This window comes from Aptenodytes patagonicus, chromosome 3 (assembly GCF_965638725.1).
Source record: "Aptenodytes patagonicus chromosome 3, bAptPat1.pri.cur, whole genome shotgun sequence".
Lineage (NCBI taxonomy): Eukaryota > Metazoa > Chordata > Aves > Sphenisciformes > Spheniscidae > Aptenodytes > Aptenodytes patagonicus.
The window spans coordinates 47,238,013-47,264,208 of record NC_134951.1 but is presented as its reverse complement, the minus strand read 5'-3'; the positions used below and the strand labels follow the sequence as shown (position 1 = coordinate 47,264,208).

Genomic DNA, 26,196 nt, shown 5'->3' with positions numbered 1-26,196 from the left:
TTTAAATAAGCCAAACAGATGTAGAATGGAAAAAAGGATTCCTGTTGTTCTTAAAGTAGGAATCTGAGATGCAGTGACAGGAAGTGACTTGCCCAAGATTAAATAGTATTTTTTCCTTAGAGCCCACCTGGGAGAAGAGAATTTCCAAGTCTTGATTTGTAAATCATGAGACCATCCTGTGCACGCTCCTCTTGATGTTTCCAGTAGTCTTTATTTTCAAACTGTTAGCTGTGCATCGCGTTTTTCTGAGCGTGCGTTTGTCCAGGGATCCCTGTTCTCTTAAGTGCCATGGGTGCTTACAAAAAATCTATCAGTAACAACAGTGGCTTTTCACACACCACAAGAATGTAATCTTCCATAGATAGTTGATGGTAACCATTTCTTTAGGTTCTCCAATCCCGAATTACAGCCTCAAACATTCTTTGAACATTATAAGATAAAATAGTCCGTGATATAAATTTGTGAAGTCAGTGGAATTGCATCAGGGCTCAATGTAGTCCTGTTTTGTTGGTTAAACATCTGATGCGATAGCTTCATGACACATGCTTTCTTTTAATTAACTGTGATCAGAGGTGGGAGGATGATGTGTCATAATGATGGTTATTCATGTGCTCTGTAGCAAAAATTGCCTCTAAGCCTATGTCATCTGTGGAAGATTTTCAATTTTTTAATGTGGTCTGCATGGCCTTGAGGTTATTATGAAAGCTTTTAAAATTCTAAATAGGTTTCAGACTTGCTTCTTTTTATTTTTTCCCCTTTAGCTCATATAATGTAATTTCAAATATGCAATGATTCATACATATTGAATATATATTTCATACACATGAAACCATTTTTTTAAACTAGAACATTTTGGCTAGGTTTCTTAGAGTCTATTCTGAAGGATGTACAGTACACGTCTCTTTCCATAACCCCCCATTCAGGTCCCACTTCACTCTTCTGAAAAGCAGGATTTGTACATTTAAGAACCAAATGGGACCTGATGAGAAAATTTGCTACTTCTGAACATTGCAGGGGTCAATTTCAATATACTGTGGGCTAGGGAAATATAGGCAGAATTACTTGGGGCTAAGAATTCTTGCCTTTGAATAGAATAATCTGAAATAACTACATGGCAAGACATGCAAACATGGACATCCAGCTGAGAAGCCTAGTATGGCTCTTCCAGGTAGTCAGCTGTTAGTCCTTGCAAAAGTTTCTTCCTGTGAACCCAGAGGGTCTCAGCTCAAGTTTTTGGTTTTAGCAGCACTTTTATGCACTGTAAGGTCTCCAGGTTCTGTTGATTTTAGGACTGTTTGCGGGTGGAGGGAAGATGTTGTAAGCCAGCAGGTTTGGAGTAAGTGATGTAGATTCTTACGTATTCTCTGACAAGGATGGATTGTAAATTGCAATATTGTCATGCCATATTGCCAGTGTAGCAGGGAATACTGTTAGGATGTAAATTTAGTGGGATTTGAATGAAACAAGCCTGTTAAAAGATAGAGACAACTGAGGCTAAAAAAAAGAGTGCAGCAGGTGGTTGGTGTCATTCTTTCCTGAGTTTGGGCTGAACCTGGGTGCACTCTTGTAATCAATTCCAGTTGGTGTCAGGAGTTTGCCCTAGATTACTCCAGGATCTTGTAAGGTGATCTGCATACTGCAGATGAGCTGGAACTTTGGCAATAAACACCTTTTGTATAAATCATGTGTCCTTGGACTATGGGAGTGCTAAAAGCATGTTCTGAGCAGGCTGATCCAGACATTCAGTAGTCTCATAGCCACTTAGCATGACTCTCTAATATCTACTCATCTCTGATAAATCTGGCTTTTGAGCAGTTGATTAGCTTTACTTGGAGTCTGCAGTAGGACCATGCCAGTGTGTAGCTATTCACATAACATCAAGCTCTAAAATACAGCAGTCAAAATAAAAATCTGATGGAAATACTAGCCAGAACTGTCTGGGAATGCTGATTGCGCACTTCCTGGGTTTTACTCATTATTGAAGTGCTGCCTTTACTCCTTGGCTACTTGTTGGTGCAGTGGCCTCTCCTTCTGACAGGATGCTAGCTCTGGTTTCATAATGCAAAGGCTTTGGCATCAATAACAGCTTAAGAAGTCCTGTTTACCACCCTAGGCATGATATGCCCTCTGCTGTTCTGGCACAATTATTTGTGTCCCTATTCTATGACCTAGGTCAGGCCCTCCTCCCTTTTTCATTCTTTCTTTCTCTCCTAAAGCTCTGGGTTGGTTCACTGATCTGGTTCACACTGTGTCCCACAAACAGAAATACCAGAACAACTGAGCAGTGGCACGCTACAGCTGTGAGGGCAGGAAGAGCAGCTGGCAGCATGAGGAAAAGCAGTGGGAACCCCTTAATTGATACTGCTCAAGTTCCTGAATCGTGAAATCACAGCTTTAGTGTAACTTTCTGCAAATCTGTCCTTTCGTTCATATTTGTTCCATAAACAGTCTACAGACTGCGACTTGCTACCATTGGCAATCTTTCAGAATTCTCATTTTCTTGTTGTGCAAAAATGTAAAGCCACCAAGTAGTCAAATTGTGTTACGTAAGTATTAGTGCATCTTTAAAAAAGAGTTCATCTTTAAAATTCTCTTGGTACTCTCTGGAGTTCTGTGTGGAATTGTCACCAAGTCACAGCATTAAGTAGTGTAGTCAGTAGCAGAGGAGGATGGAGCATGATGATGTCGCTGCTGGAAAGTAGTTATATTTCAATTGCCAAAGCATAAGATGCTCTTTATTGTAAGCTCTCTACAGACTTTTAAAGGACAGATATCTGCAGAATGATTTACAAGGCTTAACAGTTGTGATAGTGGAGGGAATGAGCAAGGCAGGACAACGATGAAAGTACTATGTTCACACATCTAGTCATCTACACAAGCTATATACATAGCTGAGTGTAACAGATTAGTTTTGGACCTCCTACAATTGTAAGTACGTTGGCTTGGTTGCCTTTTATTTTTTTCCTGGGAAATAGCCTTAGTTGCAAAACCTTATACCCTTTTCTTTCCCACTTTGCCTAAATAGATTTTTTTCCTCTTCCTTTTTAATATACTTTGCCATGCAACTCTTACTTCACTAGCATGGTCTAGTTCATTCAAGTGGATAGTTATCTGTCTTCCCAAGCTTAAGAATATGAATTATGGACCATATTTGACCTACCCTGTATCTTTTTCTGTCTATATAGGCCATTACTATGTGGCCAATTCCTTACTGAATTGGGCAAAACAATCCTTAATGTTTGGCCTGGGAAAAATGAGTTAGAAGTGGGGTTTTTTTTTACTGAAAAGGAAAAAACAAGAGAAGGTGAGATTGTGCATTTTCCTCCTTCTTACCCCTTGTATCTTCCTTTTTACAGAATGTTAAAGAACGAAATTGTAAGACATACTGCTTGTACTAATCAAAAATGCCTGAAGGTTTTGCTTCTTTACTAAAAGTGAAGGTTGGGATTGCAAATGAGTCACTTAAACCAGTTTAAATTGCATACTCTTTATTTTCAGCTCTTTATTTGTTTTTGAGGCCTAATTTTTAAGACAGATATCAATTACATTCATAAAACAAAAAAGCTGTTTTCAGTGATGACTATAATACGCTGTCATGAAATGAAATATTTCTGGAAATCTCTTGCCTGCTTATTTTCATGTTATTACAGAATGATTCCTGTGAGAAATACAAATGCTATTTCATGCTGATAATCATTATTTTTCAGAAACAGAAGGAATCCAATTGGAAATTTGTGGAAGAACTCCTTAAAAAATCCACTGATGCTCAAGTAAGTGTGTAAAGGAAGAAATAATGAACAAGTAAAGTGTCAAGGATGCTTTCAGGAAAAGACAGTGCATGAAACAAAGTCCAACTAACAAGTGTATTTTTGGAATTCTAGTGTTTTTATCACAGGTAAATGAACATCCTTGACGTAGCTGAACTATGGCAGTATACAGTTCCCTCCTTGTTAGCAGTTACACTTGCTTTAAAGCAGTTGTGCTTGATGCTAAATTGTCAGATAAAGGAAGAAGATAATTATCTTGGAAGGGTAGGTATATGGCTACTCAGACAAGATGTATTCAGAATAAGAACTGGATGCTTAGAAAATGTAAACCAGATACTGAATGTAAGGATATCAAGTTGAGGAGACATGATGAGGGAGATAGTCAGTTGCATTGAAAATTCAGCTATATCCTCATCACAGCAGGAAGGTGACTTGCCTTGCTGAGCAATTTGTCTTACAGGCTTGAATCAAACTCTTACTGATAAGGTTCTAGTTTCTGAGCACTCATTTCATACCTTATCATTTTTCTTTCTGCAGAACTGTTAATGCAATGCTTCATGGCCCAGAGGTCAGAATTGACCTCCTTTTAAAATGCTTTTAAATATGCTGTTCATCACATTTTTAAATATGTTATGTAGCAGCTCTGTAAATTTGTTCTGAAGTTGCATGGTACAAATTGCAAATGCTGTATCAGCAACACCTATAAAAATAATTTCTTTAATTTGTGTATGCTTAAGACGAGAATAAACATGTTTATTTTTGTATTTGGTCTCAGATGAAATAAAAAAAAAATCCTGCAAAGTTCTGTTGTTGAAAGCAGAAGAGGAATCAGTTCTCTTTTTTTTATTATTACTGCCTTGCTCATGCAGTAGCAACAGCTATGGTTGAAGCTGGAGTATGGAACAATACTTGTTACAACTACAGTTTTTACAAAAAGATATTTGTAGTTGTTAGGATAGTTGAAACAATAGATAGGGTATTAAAAAGTTGAAAAATCATGCTATACATAAACTCTAACATTGGATATTGTAGTCTTTCAGCTTAAAAGGTTAACTCTTTTTGAATGATTTCACAGTATGTAACTGAATACATATACTGTGCATATATATTAAAACTACAGTAATGACATCACTTATTGGATACTTACCATTCTGTGTGAGAAACTGGTGAGATTTAGATGAGATAAGAGGCATAAAAACTGTGAGTAGCTTATTAGCCACCTTCCTGTGTTGCATCTTCTGTATGTTGGCAACCTGAGAAATAGTAAAAGGACACTTGTAGTTATGTTTTTCTTCAAAATATGCCTCTTTTCTTGTGAATGCTTATTGTTTTGAATAAAGATGCTCAAGTCGAATATACGTAAAATTTACAGCTTTTTGATGCTTCTATTAAACAAGTATTGAATTGTAGACAGTTTAGAAAGGCAGCTAGGTGGCCAAGTTCAGAAGATTTGAATAATGAGTCAATCATGACACAGTAATAAGAGGCAAATATCTGTTTTAATTTCTAAAGGCAACCACTGTTGGAATTACAACAAACCCTCATTTGCCAAGTATATGTTTGCAACTATTACCAACTGTCTAAAGAGCCATCTAGTTTATTTCCTTTTTTTTTTGTTCATTGTTTTTTTTCTTGCATTATGGAGTTAGCTGCTTGTAGGAAATGGTCCTTGGAGAGCATTAGTCCCTATATGTGCATGCACAAGTACATGTAGGTACTTTTATTAAAAAATGCATCCTGCTTCCTATCCCTGCACACCAGCCTTCTTGACAGTGTCTAGGAAGGAGATTTTCTTTTACCAGTAGACATGTCCATTTCCTCTGTTGATCTGTCAGCTTCATGTGGCCACTCTTACCTTTTATCTTATCCTTTTGTATCTCTGAAGTATCTGCTGAGTGACTATTTTTGAGACCAGAAAATGCAGGAATGAGAAGCACAATGAGATATCAAGAAGTCAATAATGAAATGGAACATGGAGAAGCAGGAAAAAGCAAAAGGGAGAATAGTGCTCTTTGAATGAACAACAGGACGGTATTGATGATACTGCCCACTACCACTTGACTTGAGTTTGTTAGTAAATCCTACCTGAGCCATCCTTTTCAGCATATGCCCTCTGTTATCTATACTAGAGATGCACAGTCATAGCTGTGCAAGATAAGTTAGAAGAAATGATAGTGTCGAATCACTCATTTGCAAGAGAGGGCAGGAACTGGTGGTTAGAAACTCAATTTTTAAGTATATGGGAGCTTAAAAACTAATCATGTTTAGTACGTGGTAAGTCCATCAACCTCATAATCCACTTGTACTTGTTGCTCCCTAACTTCAAAAGCTTGTAGACTATACGTGTTCAGGAAGAGAATGGGAATAGACAAAGGATGCGGGGGAAATGGAGATGCAACCAAGTATGCATAGTTTTTTGTGTTCAAAAGCATCTGAAAAAGGTGCAGGTCATACATCTGTAATGTAAATTGATAATCTCTCTCCTACCAGTAACTGTTAATTTCTCTTCATGTGAGCTTCAATTTCTATGTTCTGAAAAAATTATTTAATAGGCATTGTTGCAGACATGGATTTTTGAGGGTAAGGGAGCGTCATGAAAGTAGAGAAAAGAATGGTCACCTTTGATGATGAATCAGCAGAAGCTGGAGTTAGCTTTAACATCCTTAGGACAGCTAAGTATTGGGATGCAAAAATGACTAACGAGTGTTAAGCCTGCAGCATTTTGGTAGTTTCAGTAAAACTGTTGAGTTTAGTGATCCCCAGCACAGAGAGGGCAGCCCTCATGCGGGTAGCAGAGAGCCTGAGCCACCTCCATGCAGCATATGCCTGATTTTGGGGGTGATACAGACTTCCTGAGGAAGGTGTCCCATGTCCAGGTGAACGTGGCAGAGGGGTGCTGCAGTGCCCTGTCTCCAGGTAGGAACTCCTTCTTTATAAGGTTATAGTCAGCCTGCTTCTGAGCAAGGAAAAGATGTGAAAGTGCTGTTCAGGTTAGGGGACCAATGGAGATGGGTGGCAAAAATACTGTATTTGTGAGCTGTAAATAAAGATAGGAGCAATAATGGATACCTGGGCAAGTGTAGAGTGCTGCTTCCTTGGATATATCCTTTCAGCTTCAGGTGACAGACTGAGTTTGTCAGCCAGAAACTGCTCTCCTTTTTATAATTCTTGATGGATAGAGTTGAAGACAATTGCTCATGTGAAAGATCTCCCATCTGTATCACAAAAAAAGGACCTTTATGGGGAAACTAGTTACATGAGGTATTCCCTACTTCTGTTGTAATTTGGATTTCTGTTACTGGGCTAATGACCCATTTGTACCACAAAATGAAAATTGTTGTACTAGGAATATGAACATATGTGTATTTGTATACTAGGCAACATCAAACTGACTAAATTTATGGATTGACAGTATAAGATGAATCTGTATTTACAAAGTTTTATCGTAAGTGAGAATCAAAAGCTTTTTTGTTCATAAGAACTAAGAGCAGTCTGTCTTATTAGCCTTCTCTCATTTTAGGAAATAAATGCTTCATGTTGTTTTATTTCTGCCTCAATTTTGTTATACCTTCACTATGGTTTTTGTTTAATTCTACTCTAAAAGAGATACAGAAGTATTTGTTGGAGTTCTAGGAAACCAATTTTGTTACTACAGTAGGAGGTCATAAGAGAAAAATGTTGTGTTTAGATAGTACTATCATTTTGATAGTATCTGGTGTTCCTCCCTTCTGCGATAAATTAAAAGCTGACTACCTCAAGAGTTCTGATAGTACTTCCAGCAGTGCAAGAGACCATTTTAAGCAAAAGAGCAATGAGAGAATCCATTAATCCCAGGGATATTTGAAGTCTGGAGAACTCTTTCATATTAAATTTGAGATAAAGCCTTCAGTACTATCTTGGTTTTGGAAACTGTTCTAAAACTATTGTCAGATGGATAAATAATGGTTGAAATTGAAGCTGCTCACAGTACCATGTTTATTGTTGAATTAATTTGACTGAAGCAGTCATTGTTTGTTGAATTAGATCCTAAACATAATCCTATGCGCAAACTACAGCTTTAAGACTAAGCATTCTTTTTCTAAAGGGTGTGTGTTTTGGTTTGGGGTTGGTTTGGTGGTTTGGGTTTGTTTGGGTTTTTTTACATCTTTCATAACTGGGTAGATCTCTCTAGAGAAATAGATATGTTCAGCTGCCATTTTTTTGTTTTATATTAAGACTCTTGCTTTTATTCATAAACAAAATAGCAGCTGTTGAAAATGGCTGCAGTTCTGTCCCTTGTTTTTTTTGTGCAAGATTGTTATTTTGGGAAGACTACTGATAGTTACAGTTATGTCATATAATAAAAATGCCTACAAATGAAAGGTGATACTCAAGTATTGTTTTTATATATTTGAACTATTATTCTGTACATCTTCTAATGAGTCTCTCGAAGAGTTTCTTTTCTATTTCAGTGTTTTTCTTATGTTGTTAAACATGTGTTGAATATATAATTTTCTATGACAACTGAAAATGCCTTTTCAATGTTCAAGTTGTTTTAGAAATATACCACTTTAGAAGCCATATGCCCTACATTAATTGTTCATGAGAAGAGAAGGCAGACATGATTAGAAGTTATTGTAGATGATTGGTGTAATTGTTTACAGTGTTCTGATAAAGTGTAGCAAATAATGTTTTACACGTGAATGTATAGCCAGGTAGAGATAAGTTAATGAGTTATAATTCCTTTGTGTAGCGTTGAAAACAGGGGGGAAAAAAAGGCAGCTCTAAGACATAGTAAGCCATAAGAAGTAGCATTGTGGGCAAGACAGAAGTCCTGCTTTTCCAGTAACAGGTACTTAATGAAAGACTATTTTAAAACAACAACAAACAAAGAAACAACCCCCCAAACAAACCAAAAAAAACCCCAACAAAACCCAACACAACCTAATGCTATCTTTTCCCATCACCTGGCATCAGTGATATTTATTTATTTATTTATTTATTTATTTAAGCATTGTCTGAACTGGGTGAGCTTGGGACATAATTCAGGACCTAGCACTGTAATTGGAACTGAAGGGGATAACTTCCCAATACTTATCTAAGGCATGGTTTCCTTCATTCCTCTTCCTGGGCCTATGATTTTGAGTTGTAAAACTCATCCTGTATCTTTTTTATATTTCTTACCCCTTTTATTCCTCTTTAGCTTATTTTATGCTGTTAGAAATTCCAGGCCTGTATAGTGTTTAGATGTATTTGAAAGCTAGAAGTAGGTCAGGGGTTTCTCTTGTCACAGAACAAGTTCGCTGCTATCCCAGAGATGTGTTAGACTTACATGTGTAAAAGCCTTCCCTTAAGACAACTACACACAAGCTGGTCCACTAAACCACTTCTATAGTCAGTGGAGACAATAAAGCCCTTCCAGGACTTATCATCCTATACTTATCATCCTAAAGTAGGTGTCTAAAACAGGCTGGATTAAACATGTGATTTCAGTCTGAGCACGGAGCTCCTAATATCCTAGCTCCGATGCAAGTCCAGTTTTGCTGACATCAAAAGCTGGATGAGATGAATCCCACTCTCAGTATCCCACAGTTACAACCTGAATGCTTCACTCTGTTCAAATTGTTTGGAATTTCCTATTTTCTTTCCTATGAGCCTTTTTCCTTTTGTGTGCAAAATTTGGAACCAATGAATTCGAAAAGTGGTGTGGGAAGTTTTTTGTCTTTTTTTTTTTCTTTCCCCCCCCAGTATTCAGAGACTTACTTGTCCTTGATTTAGAGTTGTCTGGGATGTTAGCAGTATAGCCATGTTGCAGAGATTTGAGAAGGAACATGATTCAGAAAGAAAAGATCCTCCTGTTTGCAATATTATAAAGAAAAACATCCGCTCTCAGACAGTTGTGCCTTCCCTCTGTATCGGTGGTGAATGAGATTTCCTTTGGACTTAGGTGACAGAAGGGCTTAAGCGTTCAGCTGACTCATGCATTCAGTATAGCTAATGCCCATTTACTGTTTTGTGAGGTTCTGTACCATGCAGTCATGTTTCAACTTAGGCGCACAATATTGAGTTGGCTGTTATCTTAATGTGTCTACAACTCCGTGGACGCCTGCAATGGTGCATGATGAACTATTATATTGGCTGGATTGCAGGATGCAATTGTCAGCTTTTATCTTCTAGTTCATTGCTCGTATTAGCAGATTAATTTACTCAACATTATATAATTAAAAATAATTTTTATATTAGGAAATTATTCTTAATAGTCTGGTAGTATTGGGTTTACGTGTAGACAAGGCGATGCTCCCCTCCTACAATAAACTTTTTATTCCCTTTTCAAGGCTGGTGTATTAGAGGAACACTTACGAATGCATCTTCAGTGCTGTTTGACTTTGTGTAGTTTCTGGGACTTGAACCTATCTATTGTCACCATACTCTGGGATTATTACAGCAAGAACCTGGTAAGTAGATGAATATAGAAAAATGTAGAATTGCATGTGGACGGTCCTCGATTTTTAGCAATTAATTCTGATTCTTGTCTAGCCAAACTTGATTGCTATGCTTTTGTAAAACTGACTAGTCAATGGCAGTATCCCTAAATTTGCTATATTTATTTAAGAAATCATGGTTAAATGTATGTCATGGTCCATTACGTTATGTCACAATAGAATGAATTATAATATATTTTTACTCTTATTTTTCATCAGGACTACTGATTTTAAGATCTTGTAGAAACACTTTGCACATAGTTACAATGCATTTTTAATTTTTGAGTTGTGGTAGGAACATGCCCTTTTATTGCATCTTATTAACATTTATTGTTACTTACCATCTTTTCTGGTTTCGTTTATTCTTTTTAGAACAGTTGCTTTACTGTTCCTTGGCTTGGTCTGAAGGGTCTGGCAAATGTTAGTAAAACTTCTTTGTCAATGCTTGAGTTGGTGAAAAGTTGCTGTTGTGAACAGCAGATCCCCGCCCTGTACAACTCCAGCAACAGTTACTTCATTTTTCTCAGCATTTTGGCACGGATGATGAAAGAAGAGACAGGGAACAGTGGCGTGCATCCTTGGAAACAAATTAAAGGACGGTATGGCTACTATTTAGTTTGTCTCATGTTGTAAGAGGTCTAGTCAGTCAGACTGTATGGCCCTTCCAGCCACACACCAAAACAAGAGGGGGTACTGTGCTCATGAGAAAGTAAAGGGGATGAGTGATCCAGCGTGATTCATAATTTGAAGAAGGTAGTTGTTCCCTGAAGTTTCTGTTGCCAGCTGAGGCTGTGACAGGGTTCCAGAGCTGGGTCCAAGAATCACCTTGGCATCCATAGCCTGTGATGATTTACTTTGTCCCACAGGCCAGGAATTTGGTATACTGGCAACCTATGCAGTGGTACAACCCTATTGCCAGACAGGTAGTGTAGTTAAAGCACAGAAATTCTGTCTGAGCTGCGTGTAAGCCATGTGTTGTCCAAGAACATGCATACTGGCTCTTGCTAGGCCTGCAATTTCATTTAGATTTCCATTTTCTTTTTCATGGTTTCCAAAATTTCTCGCAATGTTTTTTTTCGTGAGGGTTTTAATTTTTCATTTAATTTTGAAACATATTAATTAAGAGGTATGGTCAGTTATCATATAAAAAAACCCATAAAATATATATATGCTCTAAATCAAAATCCTGATGTTTTATATACTTTTATTATAGTAATGAGATTGTACTGATCATTACAGGTGCTAACTTTTTAATTTTTTTTTTTCATTGGATATAGAAGACAGAATTAGTTTTGTTTTGGGTTTTTTATTTTGATTTTTTTAAAAAAGGATTTTATTAAGAATAAAATTAATTAAAATTTTATGAAGTATTTATAAAATCTTTTTGTATGCAAGCAATAAATATATAAAAAATGCTCATGTGTATGCACACCTTACAAAGCTATGCGGTATGTTTCTTCCAAGAAAGAAGGGTGGGTTATCTTGGCTATCAGAAAGGGAAAATATATCTAATGTCTATGTACACTTCATGAGTTGTTACAGTCAGTAAAGTTCAGGTTTAAAATTACTACAGCTACATAGAAACAAATATGTTGTTGGATGCTGAATCAGTGTCTTGCTTTAGTTAGTAATTTTAATTAGCCTGCTCTGTTCTTACTGAAAACAAATTATACTTACATTTTTGTGCTATTATAGCTTGTTACTTTCCCTAATTTAAGGGGGGGAATAATAATACGCAACATACACTGTATCAGTCTGCTCAACCAGTATTCATCATTTCTACCTTGAATAAATCAATTACACAAGTAGCAAAATTTAACAGCCTACAGCTATGATTTTGGGATGAACTCTGTTTTCAGCAGCTAACCAAGCATTAATTGATGCATGAAGAACATAAATGCTTGTCAGTAGTAATTTACTACTAAACAACATTAATTGGATTTGCTGTAATTTTTGGTGGCTAGATTTGATAACCTCAGCACCATTTCCAACTATTTTTCCAGGTGATAGAATAGGAAAACAGTATTTATGGATGTTTAACTACTATATGTGGAACTTACTTTAAATTGAAGGTGAAGGATATACCCAAGGTTTTAAACACACAAATCAAAAAGTTAAGCAAGCCATTTTCATCTTATTCCTCTGTTGTAGGAATGGTGACATTTATTTAAAAGTCCACATCTGAGCAAAGGTCACAGAAAAGGCACCTATGTAAACGCTTTCTGCTTTTTGTCAACCACTTTAAAGTTTCGAAGTAGCAGCGCTTCTCACCATCAGCTACGTATGACTTGAGCACTGTCATATAAGTAATACAGCTTAAAGTTTCTTAACATCTTCCTGCTGGAGAGAGGTTTCTCTCCCAAACGCCTCAGTTTCCCTGTTTTCTTCCAAACTTGTAGTCCGCAGCCCATACGCAGGCCAGTACAGACTTTGGCGAAGCACTATTTTGAAAAGGAGCTTTCCACCAGAAATCTTCCTCTCCCTTTTACTGCAGTGATGGTTATGTGGGTGAGCCTTTGATCGCAGCAGCTGTGGGAGTATAACATAAGAACAGAAATCAGTAGCTAAAGGAAGGAGGGTCCCTGGTCTTTTTGGAATTTTCGTTGTGCCACATGGAAATGAGGGAGTTTCTAGGGAAGAAGTTGGGGTACAGGAATTCTTTGCTGTTGCTAAGAGATGCTACATGGCAACTTCCTTTCCTAGCAGCCCTCATGGGCCGAGTTTGATTGATGTGAGGGCATGGTATGGAGGACACCTGTCACAGACAAAGTAGAGAGAGTCTGCTCATAACATTGTGCTCAACTTTGTATTAGAGGTTGGGTAGGGAGAAAGGTTAGGCTGTACCTGGGGTTGAAAACTCTTAACGTGTACCTTGTATTGGGAGCAGAAAGTGAAATCGCATGTTTGTTCCACCAGCCAAAAGAGTATCAGAGGGGAGGGAAAAGAGGATATTTAAAAATTAAGGGTTATTGGAAGAGGATAACTGTAAACTAAAAGCATGAAAACACAATTTTAGTGTATCAATCCGATAGAAAATTGCATACTTGAAGAAACTTTCTGTTTCCTGGTTTGTTTGGTTTGTTTTTTCAATGTAGAATTTATTCCAAGTTCCATCGGAGAAGAATGCAGGAGCTGACAGAAGTGGGGCTGCAGAACTTTTTTAACCTGTTCCTCATGCTGGCAATTGTTGCAGAGACAGAAGATATAGTGAGTCGAGTGCTGGATCTTCTGGATTTCCTGACTCCATCTTCCATCACCGTATCTCGGAGAGCTCTCATCTGGAGAGGCCATTTTGCTTTCCTTTTGATTTATGTTGAGAAGAACATGGACATTAACGTCCTAGCTGAGAAACTCTCAAATGCTTTCCGTGAGAAGGCGAAGGAGTTTTTAGTAACTAAAAATGACTACACACAGAAACAAAGTCTCTGGACTCTACTTTCAACCTACATTGATGGTGTCCAAGAAGTGTTTGAGACCAGCAGCTACTTGAGCCTTTCTGAAGAAAAGTTGCTAAATGATGGCTTTACTATGCTGCTGCCTGCTTGTCGAGGAGCTGAACTGAGTATGGTCCTAAATTTTCTTCAGGTTGTTCTAGCCAGACTTCGGTAAGTTATTTAGTTAAATTGTGGATATAGACTGGCATGTTGGTTTTTGTGTTTAGGGTTAAACTGTAGTTCATATTAATTTCTTACTGAAATAGAGTGAAAAGAAAGAGAAATCTCTAGAGGACTGTGAATGATACGTTAAATTTCAAAATCCATCAATACCTCACTGCATTTAGAATCTTAGAAATGTTTCCTTACTATTTCAGGACATTAGGTTTGACATCCCTGATATTTTGTTATGAATTAGTGGCTCTGTAGAAAGTCATCCATCTTTCTTTTGGCAATGGAAATTTCAAAATTATTACCTGTACTAAATTACTTAAGTTAGGGGGTTTGGTGTTTGGGTTTTTTCTCTCCCCCCCCCCCCCCCCCCAATCTATTCTATTTTTCAGACTCTTCATTCTGTTTTTTTCTCTTTCACCAAGGTTGCAATCAAATACAACAGTTATGGAGATTTAAATACTTGTTTAGGGTTCCACAGGAAAGAAGGAAATCATATTTACCACTTTCAGGCAGTTTTGCTTTGATGTACTAGTTCAGTTTTCAACATCCACAGTGCCCTTCAATAAGCATATTTTTGTCTACTGATGCCTTTCAGAGGTAGTCCTCCAGTTTGAAGCCCAAACTGCCTTTTTTTATAAGATATTAAGAAGCAGCTATTGATCTGCCATTACTTCAAATGTGCAAGACTGAAATACGTGGAAAGAGCTGTGGAAGAGTGCATAATAGGAATAGTCAGGCCCATATGCAAGTTCTCTCTTTAACTAGGTTCTTTGTTATTGTCTAGTAGTTTGACTGCAGCTGTCAATAGCTTATACATCCGAAGACAACTGTTTTTCAGGCAGTTTTTTGAAAAAAGATGAAGCACGAAACTAAGTTTAGTTGATTTATTATTTATTATTTCAGTTCAGCTGAATGTATTTACTGGAATAAATTGGAGACTTTCAAAAATACTTTGACATTTTCTCCATTAGCTAATACATAGCATTTGTTGTGTGGTTTTTAAAGATGAAATAGGGAGAAATTTGAGACTGGTGTATAAGTTGCCTATTTCATAACTTGGCATTGCTTCGAAGCTTTCCAGAACTGGGTGTTATGTGGTCCTCTTGTAACACAGAGGAGGGCACAGATGTTCATTACAGACTTCTCAGGTCATCACGGACAAGGTACAGGACAGTATTTGTACCTTTTCTTACAAAAAGCAGCTCTGCTGAAATATTTGAATTACCAACATGCTCAAATACTAATGGGTATGAGAGAGATTTAGAGCCTTTTTTTTAACTAGTCTTTATTTCAGCTTCTGTATTTATACATTTGGTTACTGTTACCTGCCTATTTATCCCATCAACAGAGAGGCTTAATTCCTTAATGCTTATAAAATGCTTTGATCTTCAGGTTGTATGGAACAGGAAAATGTTACTGCTGCTCTCTCCCACTTTGACAGACTCACTGAAAATAGTCCTCTGTTGCCATACAAGTAAAATGACACAAAAAACAGTTTCTTTATTGAGAAGATTTGGATGACTTTGTGCCAACCAGATGTTAAACTATTATTGGCTTAACCAGACTGATTAGACCTGGTCTGTCTGCAAACTCGGAAAAGGATGAAATGGTTCAATGCTGTTCTCTCTCCTGTTTTTGAAATCCAGGCAGATACAAGATAGTAGGCCTTTCATAAATGTAGTTTTTCTGTACACTGCACTCTAATAATTTTATAACTGTATGACAGGGAATTTACAGGTAGGAAGGAAGTGAGATCACTGATTAAAGAGAGAAGCAGCTCCCTCTAGGCTGTTAGGGAATAATAACTTCACATGCCACTTTCTGCTAACCCCAGATGATGGCTCACAGGAGCATTCTTTATTGCTGATTAAGTAGCATTATGAAAATACTGACTTGGTTATGTTAACTAAATGCCTCAAATTTAAAGCTTAAAATGTCAAATAGTTTTAGCAGTCCCCTTTAATGTATCTTGTTGGATTTTAGAATTGCATTCCAGGTTTCCCAGTTGCTTTTATTTGAGGATACTGTAAAAATGGCAATCTTTCATTTGCAAAGTGAGGTGTAGCCAAAAGCTCTTCTTGTAATTATAGCTATTCATGCTGCTATGGTTAAGGGTCTGCCAACATTTCTATTATACACCTTTATTTTCAAGGGTTTGTAACATAGCAGTGAAAACTTGCTCTGGGCTAAAACTTGGCATACAAGGTTTTGAAACTGCGCTTGTTTTCTTCCTTTCTTTTTTCTTAAAAGGCATCTGAAGAGAGACCCCCACCTTCACCATTTTTACACTACTGTGTTTTAAAATAACCCTTTCCAGGTTTTTCATGTATTTTTCTTGTCTGCTAGAAACGTACTGGTAGCTTTTGATTGTTATATTTACCTATGCTTAGACTTTTTTAAATAAGCTTTTTTTAAACCACCTTTTTTTTTTATTGTTATCATTATGATTATTTTGGTGTCCATATATTTAAATAGAACTATGACTTGGCAGGGGAACTCATTTTTATTAGTTTTTGATATGTGGTGAGTGGATAATTGGAAACAAGATGCTACTTGCTGGCACTTGCAAGTATTTGATCTTCATAGTGAGATTCAGTATGAAGTGTAAGATTGTATTTTAATACAGTCTCCTTTTTAGAAACATATGTAAAATAAACTGTAAACAATCAAGAAACTCACCAAAATAAAAATGCAAAGCACTTCCTTCCTGTGTTTACATGGAGCATTCAGCTTCTAGCTCAGACATAAGTTTTTCCTTTATTTTTTGTTTCTGTTTTTAAGCAGTGTTTTAAAATCTTGGTGGTTTTTTTTTCTTCTTTAATGAAAGGTAAATGCAGGATGCTTGCCCATGCGTGCTTTCATTTGTTCCAAATCTCTAGCACTACCCATCATCTGGGTGCCTTATGACACAAAAAGAAACCCTAGGTTAATAAAAATACAGGCATTTAATGGATTTGACAGAATACGCTTTAAAAATGGACACAGACTGAGAGAAATCTGCTGAGTGCCTGGAAACAGTAGGTTCTGGCATTGAAATATGTTATTCTTAAAAGAAGTGCTTGAAACATGTTAAAACGTCTTTTATTGTAATCAGATATTGCTCCGATAGGAGCTTTCTCTCATTATCATCATGTTGGCATTTGGTTTTTGTAGTGTATTAGCACTGAGTTACAGGATTATAAAATGCAAGTACATGCCCAGATGTAAAATCACTGCTGTACTCCAAACAGCTTTGCCTAGTTTCAGGGAGACTTGCTACTGATTCCCATAGGAGAAATGGGAAGTACCACAAACCTAATACCATAATAAATGGTAATTTTATTTTGAAAACAATTCTTGCGTATTTATGCCTGTTTGCACTGTTCTGCCAGTGTTGAAGGACATGAAGAGTTATTGAAAATTTCAGTGTGTAAATTTCATAAACTCTGCAGGAATACTAATCAGGTAAACCTGTCTCTAATTAAAAGTTACATTAATAGTTGGGTGATGGATAACAGCAGAACTAGATGTTTCTATCTCTTTGTGTGTGTCTAGCCTTGAGGTTGTGAGAGAAATCACGATAGGAATGGATTATCCAGTATATCTTTGCTATGGAAATGTATAGTCATTTGTAATTTTTTTTGCGTTATACTTGCCATGAAAACAGCCTGTGGGAAGCTTTCTGAAACCAACAGAAGCCTCTCTCCCCCTCTCTGTTACCGTGTAAGTCAGCAGATAAGCTTAGGAGGAGAATAGAAAGGTCCTCCCCCCTCCCTGCTTCTTTTCTTCCCCCTCAGGGGTTTTAGTGTTAGTCTTTGTAAAATGTATTTTCTGATGTTGAACTTCTGAAAACTGTATCCAGAAGAGTTTGGAAGAACATGAGTCTTCTCTTACCCATCCCATCCCGTGAGTATATTTAGAGCTACCAGCTGTGATGTCCTGATAAGCACAGAGGGCAACTGTGCGGCTAAACCACTGAACCGAGAGTCGGAAGATCTTAGTTTGGCACTAAGATCTCGCAGGCTTAATGAGTGACCATTAGAAAGTAATTAAAAGTTGCTATGAACTTAGTTTACCTGTGTGGAAAAAGGAAATAAGTCCTTCCTTTTTTTTACTTCACAACATAGATCTTATGCTTGGGGAGCAAGCATGCCTTGCTGTGCTAACTTGACCTATGGTTTGAAGTATTTTTAGGGCTTTTTTTAAAGTTCAGTTATTCCATTAATAAAACTGAGGTTTGAATTGAGTGTAAAGAAAATCTAGTCTCTAAATGTTTTAGAGCATGGGAAGCAAGCACTGCTTTAGAATATAGCAGCATTTTGAGAGGTTTGCTGTGTCTAAATCCTTAAAAGTAATCGGTTACCATCTTCTGTGGGAATACTGCATGTGTTCTTAGCTACAGTTGTTGCCTTAGGGTGTGTCTCTGGTAATTAAAACTGAATTTCTTTTCTCTTCCTCCTACTTTATGTGGGATTTGAGATTATTTTTTTTCTGGAATTTTTTTTGGTCTAAAATAATGGGGGTCTTATACCTTTGTCCCTTGTATTCTGATCTTCAAAGATGACTAGCTAAAACCGACGTGTTTTGATTGTGTGTCCTCTGCTCTGAGAGTATTACTATACAAAGGAATGAAATGAGATACAGTATGCACTGGAGCTGTGTAAAACCTAATACTGTGCTTATAGAAAGTTCCTGTGTATGTCTAGCATTGGTTCAGGTTTGCAAGAGTAGTCACTTCCACTACTCACTGTCCGTGTTCTTGAATCAGTAGGTGGCCACGTGAGAGCTGAATAATTGATTAACATCAATTTCATATTGGTGTTTGGGATGTAATAGAGAGCATCGGCCTTAGAAGGAGGGCAACAAAGCTGGTGAAAGGGCTGGAAGGAATATGCTATGAGGAGCGGCTAAGGACTTTGGGCTTGCCTAGTTTGGAGAAAAGGAGGCTGAGGGGTGACCTCATTGCTCTCTACAGCTTCCTGAGGAGGGGACGTGGAGAGGGAGGTGCTGAACTCTTCTCCCTGAGATCCAGTGATAGGACGTGTGGGAATAGCTCAAAGCTGCACCAAGGGGGGGTTTAGACTGGACATTAGGAATCATTTCTTTACTGAGAGGGTGGTCAAACACTGGAACAGGCTTCCTAGAGAGGTGGTCGATGCCCCAAGCCTGTCAGCGTTTGAGAGGCATTTGGACAATGCCCTTAACAACGTGCTTTAACTTTTGGCAGCCCTGAACTGGTCAGGCAGTTGGACTAGATGATCGTGGTAGGTCCCTTCCAACTGAAAAATTCTATTCTATTCTGGAATCACTTTAAGAACAAACTGAAACAATAAAAGCTGTCAAAGGACCATCTGATTGTTGATGCCCAAACAAAGCCAGTCTTGTAGACACCTGAAACTAAAGAAACTCAAGTCTAGTACTCAAGACATCAATCATGAAGATACACAGCTCTGTCCCCTGTGCTACATATTGAAACATCTTTCTGTCTTTCACCCATTGTATCCATTTTATCTACCAAAAATTAATCCACATAAGCTTTTTGTGGCCCACCTGACAGCAGTACAAGACTTACTGTTGTGAAAGAGTAAACCTACCAAAAAAAGAGAGTAAAATCATATCCAGGTGTACTGAGAACCTGCCGGTTGGGACCTTGCAGCTGTTTAGAGAAATATGTGCTCCCTGAAGGACATAAAGTGCAGATTTGTTTTCTGATGGAAGTGTCTCACTTTTGAAACTATTTTCCCCGAATTAACTTTCCTCTCAGTTTTCCTCCTTTTATTCTTCACACAAGGTGTGAGAATGGCTTTTCATATGGAATATATTTTTATTGTGGATGTTAAACAAATAAATACTTTTGCCAATAAAACCATTATATGCAAGTAGCTTTCTAATCTGTTAATTTTGATTGTTTCTTCGTTACCTTACAAGATATATATTTCTTCTCTCTTTAGGATATCTCTTGTCAGATTTAAGGCTTATTTAAAATGAAAAGAAAGCTGAAGCAATTTTCTTTATTCCGTTTCAGTCTCCTAAGGCCTATTTCCCCCTGGTGAGCTCATAGCAACAGGGGGGTTTAAGGGAATTCAGCTTTCTGCAAATTAATGTCTCACATCATGAAAATTCAGGACTTTTTTTTTTTCCTGTATCTTGAAAAAGTAATACAGTGAGTGCGAGTATTATTTCTTGCCAGCGGGTGGAAGATGAATGATTTTGTCACAGTTTTACTGCTTGATGAGCAGTGTCCTGAGGGTCAGGCTTAAGTCTGTGTCACTATGCTGCTCATTACTCTTGAGCTAAATAAGGGCTGATTGGATCTAAATTGCCTAGCACATGGGCCGCAGATGAGCTCAGTGAGTAGGGGATGACCTGCTATTCAGGCTGGGAGTAACCCCGGTGTGCAAATGCTGCATTAGAACACCGTGGGAGAATGAGAGGCTACCGACCGCTGCCAGCAAAAGAAATCGAAATGTAAAAACTCTTTGATGCTGCAATGTTAGAATTTGAAATGTAGGAAGTGACAGGTTGATGGTACTTATCAGCTTTGGCTGGATTAGAGAACAGTGTCATCTTGCTTATATAATGACAGAAGAATGAAGCTAGCTCCCAACTACTTTGCCGTGCAGAGCTGCTGCTGTCAGAGTCGATGCTGCCTCCTACTGACAGTCTGTGCCGAAGGATGGAGAAAACGGATGGATAGCCGGCTCGGGAAGACGTTCTCAGGCTCTCTAGCATACCAAAGTGCACTTTGTGCCTCTGCCCATCTATTCCCATATGTTTCTGGTCTCTTCTCTTAGCAGAGAATCGCAAACCTGATTGATAAAACAGTGAATGTACATTCTGGGACAAGAGCAAGCCGCTGTCATCTTCAAGAATGGTTAGACGAGTCATCTACATGCACTGAACCATACATGTGTGTTTCTGCTTCACACAAAATATTTCTCTTGGTACTCTTCTCTCCATTGCTAGCCCCCGTGAAAGGAGGTGATCTCTGGAGAGGAGAATTAATTTGTGCCTGCGTGTTTTAAAGAAAGTTGACCTTTAAAGAGGAGAAAAAAAAATCCGAATGAACTCGAAGGAGAATCCTTATGCTAACTGAACACATGCATATGCTTATCTTAATGGAGGAAAGCAAAAAGCAAGCAAAGCACCTGCCAGGTGCTGAACACAACACAGATTGTAGTAGTTTGTGCAGTTCTGAAAAATTCAGTTCAGTGGTTCAGTAGAACAAGCTTTTGGGTTTTGTTCCCCCCACCTCCATCACTGGTGCTTTGGAAACTGAGTAGTAGCTACAATGATGATAAATAGCCACTTGCTTAATTTTTTCCAAATTTGTTTCAGATTCTGTTACTGACAGCTGTAAACTACCAGTGTCAGCTTCTCTTACTACTAACTTATGGGACTACCTCATCAGCAAAAGCAATTTGGTGCTTTTATGAAACCAGTGACTAAATGAAGAGAAGGGATGAATCTAAATACATTCTGTGGTTTCTGTTTACTGTTTTCTATTTTTCTGTTTTCTGGGTATATACCATTTGATTCTTCTTCCCCTGGGATGCTTTTGCTCACGATGAAATTTCTTCTGGGACATAAAACAACTTCCAGTTTACTTGTTTCTAGGTATTGTAACAAAAAAGGAAGAGAAAAGAAAACAGCAGCCTTACAACTACAAACAGTTTTACTGTAAAATGGTATGAGTCTATGGGAATGAGAGAGAAAATTTTCATAAAGAACGTGATTAGTGTGAGGCTTCAGTGTTACTTGTATTATCTTAGTATTACCAATGTTTAATGATATCACTTTGGATCACTCAAAATGAGGAACTGATTAGCACAACTAGTTGTAGTAGATGAAAATGAGTTACAGAGTTCATCCGAGCTTGTACATGGATGAAAATTATAGGGTATTTCTCTGTGTTCAAATGGAAGCGGAACTAGAATTTAGAATTACTTTGGTATTTTGAAAAAAATCATCAGCAAGAGGAAATAGTGAAGGCCAAGTACTGAAATTAAGAAGGAGAAATGCTAATACAACATATGGAATGCTTGGCGTGGCAGCCATACTGTCAAGGTATGGGGAGGTAGTCTGCACCATGAGGTGAGAGAAACAAAGAGGATCTCCACATCTGGGGTTGTTAAAGTGAGGTAGCTACCACAGCTGTTACCCCATCTGTCTGTCCTGATGCTGCTTTGTAGACTTTGCTGCCCGCTCAGCACAGGTGGCTGCGAGGTCCAGTATTTTGTCCCTGCACTAGCACAGTTTCTGCCTGGCGTGGGAGGAGAACCAAAATTGTGAATGGTAGTTCAAATGCATTCCCTAGTATCTTAAAAAGGGAGTGGGGGGTGGGCATGGTACTTATGTTTTCACCTCTATTTACATGGATATTTATTTACATGAATTTGTGAGACCATAGTGGCTGTAAGAAAATTTGAAATTTGATTGAAATCCATCTGTTGGCTAACTTTTAACAGTGACTTTCTCTCACGCATACAGCCTGTATGATATTAGGAAGCAGGACTTAATGTGACTCTGCTTAAGAAAAAATAAATAAATGTAAATATCATTCTGGGGCGTGTTAATAAAACTTCTGCAGGTGAGAGGAGCTGCTTCTCCTGTCTTTAGCTGTAGTTCTGTATGCAGTTCTGGACATGTCAGTTCACAAAACATTTGCGAATAAATTGAAAATTGGAGAGAGTCACAGAAGTGAATGATGAGAGTAGGAAGTTTGTAGAAGTTTGACAGAACTGATTTTAGCTAGGAAAGGTTGAGAGAAGACATGCTAGAAGTTATCCAGTATGTAAAAGGATGTTGCAAAGAAGACAAGTTGTCTGTTGTTCTCCATGCCAGTAAAGAAGGAATTGGCTTAATTTGGGGCAGAAGTTTAGTGTAGTTATTTAGAGTAGGCTGCAAATGTCAACACTCTGGCAGACTGCAAGAGAGAGTTGTGGAATCGAGTTTCATTTTTTTTTTACTTTTTAGACAATGCATTAGACAAACATTTGCCAGAGGGTAGTCTTTGTAAGCTTACCAGACTGCTGAGATGAACTCCCTAAATGACTCTCGAGATGGTACCCAGGCCTTCATTGATGTTTCTGTGATTTGATATTAAGGAGCACTCGATGTGGCTGGTGATTGATTAGAAAGGATGCTTCCTAAACAGTATTCTGTGCTTTTCCTTACAGAACAAAAACTCAGTGAAATCAGAAGGTAAAGAAACTGTACCTGAAACTGTAATCTGCCATAAAATTTAACTTTGGAAATCTGTCCTTCATTTTGATTTGTAGTATCCGCACTGTTTTTAATTTCCCCTTTCTATTAGGGGAGGAAAAAGTTGAACCTGTTCAGTGGTTCTGTATCCTCCTAGTTCTTGGAATTTCTGGGGTGGGAGTGTGAGGGTGGCTCATGCTGTGTGTGCAGCACAGTGGCCCTCCTGAAGAGGGTGCTGGGTTTTCGGTGGTTTTGTGTTCAAGTCTTGAAATCTGTCTAAAAAAACCTACTTTGAAAATGCTTTTTTTAGACATTTTCTAAAGAAAGCTAACTGATAACAGGGCATGTACGTGTGTGTTGTCATGTTGTATTTGGCTTGGAGCAAGTCCAAGTGCCGTTAATTGCCAATGCCTAAGTGCTCCAGCTTCCTTTCCAGTGGTACTAAACCAGGGACAGTGAAAACGTGCCTAATGTGAAATAAGCCTGAAATAGTATGTCACCCTACCCTCCTTAAAAACAAAATGGAAAGAGTAGACCATACTCTGCAATGTGTACATCGTGCATCATCTCATGTTCTTGTGGGGGTCCCTTCCTGACGTTACTGGGAGGAGCAAGAAGAGAAAGGTAAAAACAGTTTGTGATTTACTTAGTTCTCTGATAAGCTGAAGGTACTGTCTGTTCTCTCCTCTTTTTCACCACCAGAAGGCCCTGTTTATCTCTAATCGGGGTTAATTAAAGCCTTAGGGCAATGCTGAGACCCTGCCAATGGCTGGAAGGTACAGACATAATCAAGGCTGCAGCCCCTCACTGTAGGGAACAGAGAGGTAACCGTGGGCTTGTCGCAGGCTCCGATAGTACAGCTGTGCTAATTCTCTCTGAAAATACCTGAGTGAACTTTTTTTTGTCAAACAGTTCTGGTCATTTATTAATTTCTGGCTGTTATCAAAGAGTGGTATGAAGTCTCTGGTTTAATGTGTATACTTGCAAATCCACGTTAAGAAACAGAAACCTTCTGGTTCTCTATATGGTAATGCAGGGACTACACAGGCAGCCACGGCAGCCATTATGCACGCAGCAGGAGCGTTCGCTGCAGCCGGGGCTGTGTGTCATCTTTTATTGAGGGACAGGAGAAGGGGAGAACAGGCAAGTACATATGTGCTTGCCAGGACAATGAGGTTTTCTTTTACTGCTTTTTGCAGTCTTGTTTCCCTTACAAAAAGTCAATCATGAGAATAAAAGCAAATATTTTCATTGGTATTCTTTGTTTTCCTGGGCAGGAATATATTGATTAGCTATTGGCGATGTGCATTTGAAAATACTTCAGTAATGTTCCAGGTATCTGCCTAAAATATTTTAAAGCTGCTAAAGATTTGCTCCCAGGGAATTCCTCCAATTCACATCACACCCACTTATTCAAGGATATTCTACAACGGTTTGATTTGGGGAGGAAATGCTGTTTGTGTACGTGTTCAGTGTGTAACATTTACGTGGAGTTTTGTATTAGGTGCAAAGATGACATCAGAAAATAAAGCACTGCGATCATCTGTTAAATAATAATTAACTATAGCACAGCCATGATTATCCAAATGTCATAGGGAGAGTGAATATATTCAGGCAATCAAGGGATTTTACAATGTAATTATTAGACATTGGGGAGACATGACCCTGTTTAGGGTAACAGGGAGCTATGGTTAATTGATGTTAAGATAATCAAACTTTTACTGTTTTATTATTCTGGGACCCTAGGTTTTGCAAGAAAACGCGTGCATGTGCTTAGAAAGAATAAACCCCAAACATATGAAAATAAAAGCCTAAAAGTGAATCTTGAGGTTATGCTTGCATTACCTTGCTGTACTGAATTACTGCTATGATTATAAGTGTTGAGAAATCATTTATATTGTTTGTAAATCATCCCCATTTTGTATCATAGTGAAAATTCAATACATCTTGATTCTGAGTATTTTGTAAAGGTATCTATTTTCCTAAGACATCAAAAATGACTAGTTTTTTCCAAGTCAAACTCAAAAATTGAAGGTGTTTTTTCCTGCAGCCAAGAAATCTGTTGTTTTCTTTCTCGAAAGAAAACCTTTGATATGTATACAGTCTGAGCATTACGACAGAAAGTACAGTTGATGCAGCCTCCCTTGAGCTTCATTGTCTTCTCCAAGTTTAGAACGTGAGGACATAAAACAGAATTTCATTTCATTATAGTTCATTATGAAAGGGTTTCCACTGCACTGCCGTGATACTGGACCTCTGGAATTTCTCAAAACTCAACCTGCCCTCTGGAAGATTTGAAGATTTAAGTATAGCATTGCTACTGTCTCTTACTGAAAGTTTTCCCTCTCGCTCTTTTTTCCTTCTCTCTCTCTTTTCCCCCCTCTTCCTTGAAACAGAGTAATTTCTGAAAAGTCTTCAACAATCCTATCTCCATGTATATTAATACTGTAAATTGTGCTGCTAGGGAGGGTGGAGGGAGTAGTAAGGGGGGGGGGGGGGAGAGAAGAATTAAAATCATTCCAATAAATGGTTTAATTTATGCCTCAGCAGTTAAGCATGCTCCTGGTTAACAGAAATACCCTTCAGCTACACAGGATTTGGGAGGGTTGGAGGGCACTCATTTGCACATAAATAGCCATTAACTGATAAATTCCCAGAGGTCTCCTGTTGCATGCTAGTGGTTCTGACCTACTTAGCTAGCTTAAATTTGTTTTACAGAATTATTATAATTCCATCCTTGGTACTTAAACTTTGTGATTAATGCATGCCTCACAATACAATTAAAGAATAATTACACAGTTTTACAGTTTGCTATCATGGTGTTATTATTATTACAAAGAGCTGGATTTTGCAAATATTAGAAGAATTAGGGTTCTGATACCCATCACTTTGCTGTTATTAAGTGATTATGTTAAATGGGACCCCTTTATGTCTGAAGAATGAAGTGGAGAGAGGGGAATCATTAACTAACACATCAGATGGTTTCTAAGTGATTGAGGAAGAGATGTGTGGTGGGGTTTTTTACACATCTGTAGATGATAGGTGCAAATACCTTTTGTTCATCTTTGCCAGCTGCCTATGACATGCTCTAGCACATCTGTGCTTTAGTGCTTAAAAAAAGTTTCATACTAAACATCTCATCTCTGTAATCTGTTAAAAATCATTTGCATGTGTTAA

The 26,196-nt window shown here is 37.9% G+C and overlaps 1 protein-coding gene across 3 annotated transcripts in view; it reads left to right on the top strand.

Annotated features, from left to right (window-relative positions):
- MMS22L (MMS22 like, DNA repair protein) overlaps positions 1 to 26,196 on the top strand; it is a 99,303-nt gene that overhangs the window by 22,371 nt on the left and 50,736 nt on the right. For 2 of the 3 annotated variants that reach the window (XM_076333276.1, XM_076333277.1), the window contains exons 11-14: positions 3,708 to 3,770; positions 10,082 to 10,201; positions 10,601 to 10,827; positions 13,324 to 13,833. In XM_076333276.1, the coding sequence (XP_076189391.1) occupies positions 3,708 to 3,770; positions 10,082 to 10,201; positions 10,601 to 10,827; positions 13,324 to 13,833 (920 nt within the window). The remainder of the gene's footprint in view (positions 1 to 3,707; positions 3,771 to 10,081; positions 10,202 to 10,600; positions 10,828 to 13,323; positions 13,834 to 26,196) is intronic. The other variant, XM_076333278.1, reaches the window with a different exon arrangement.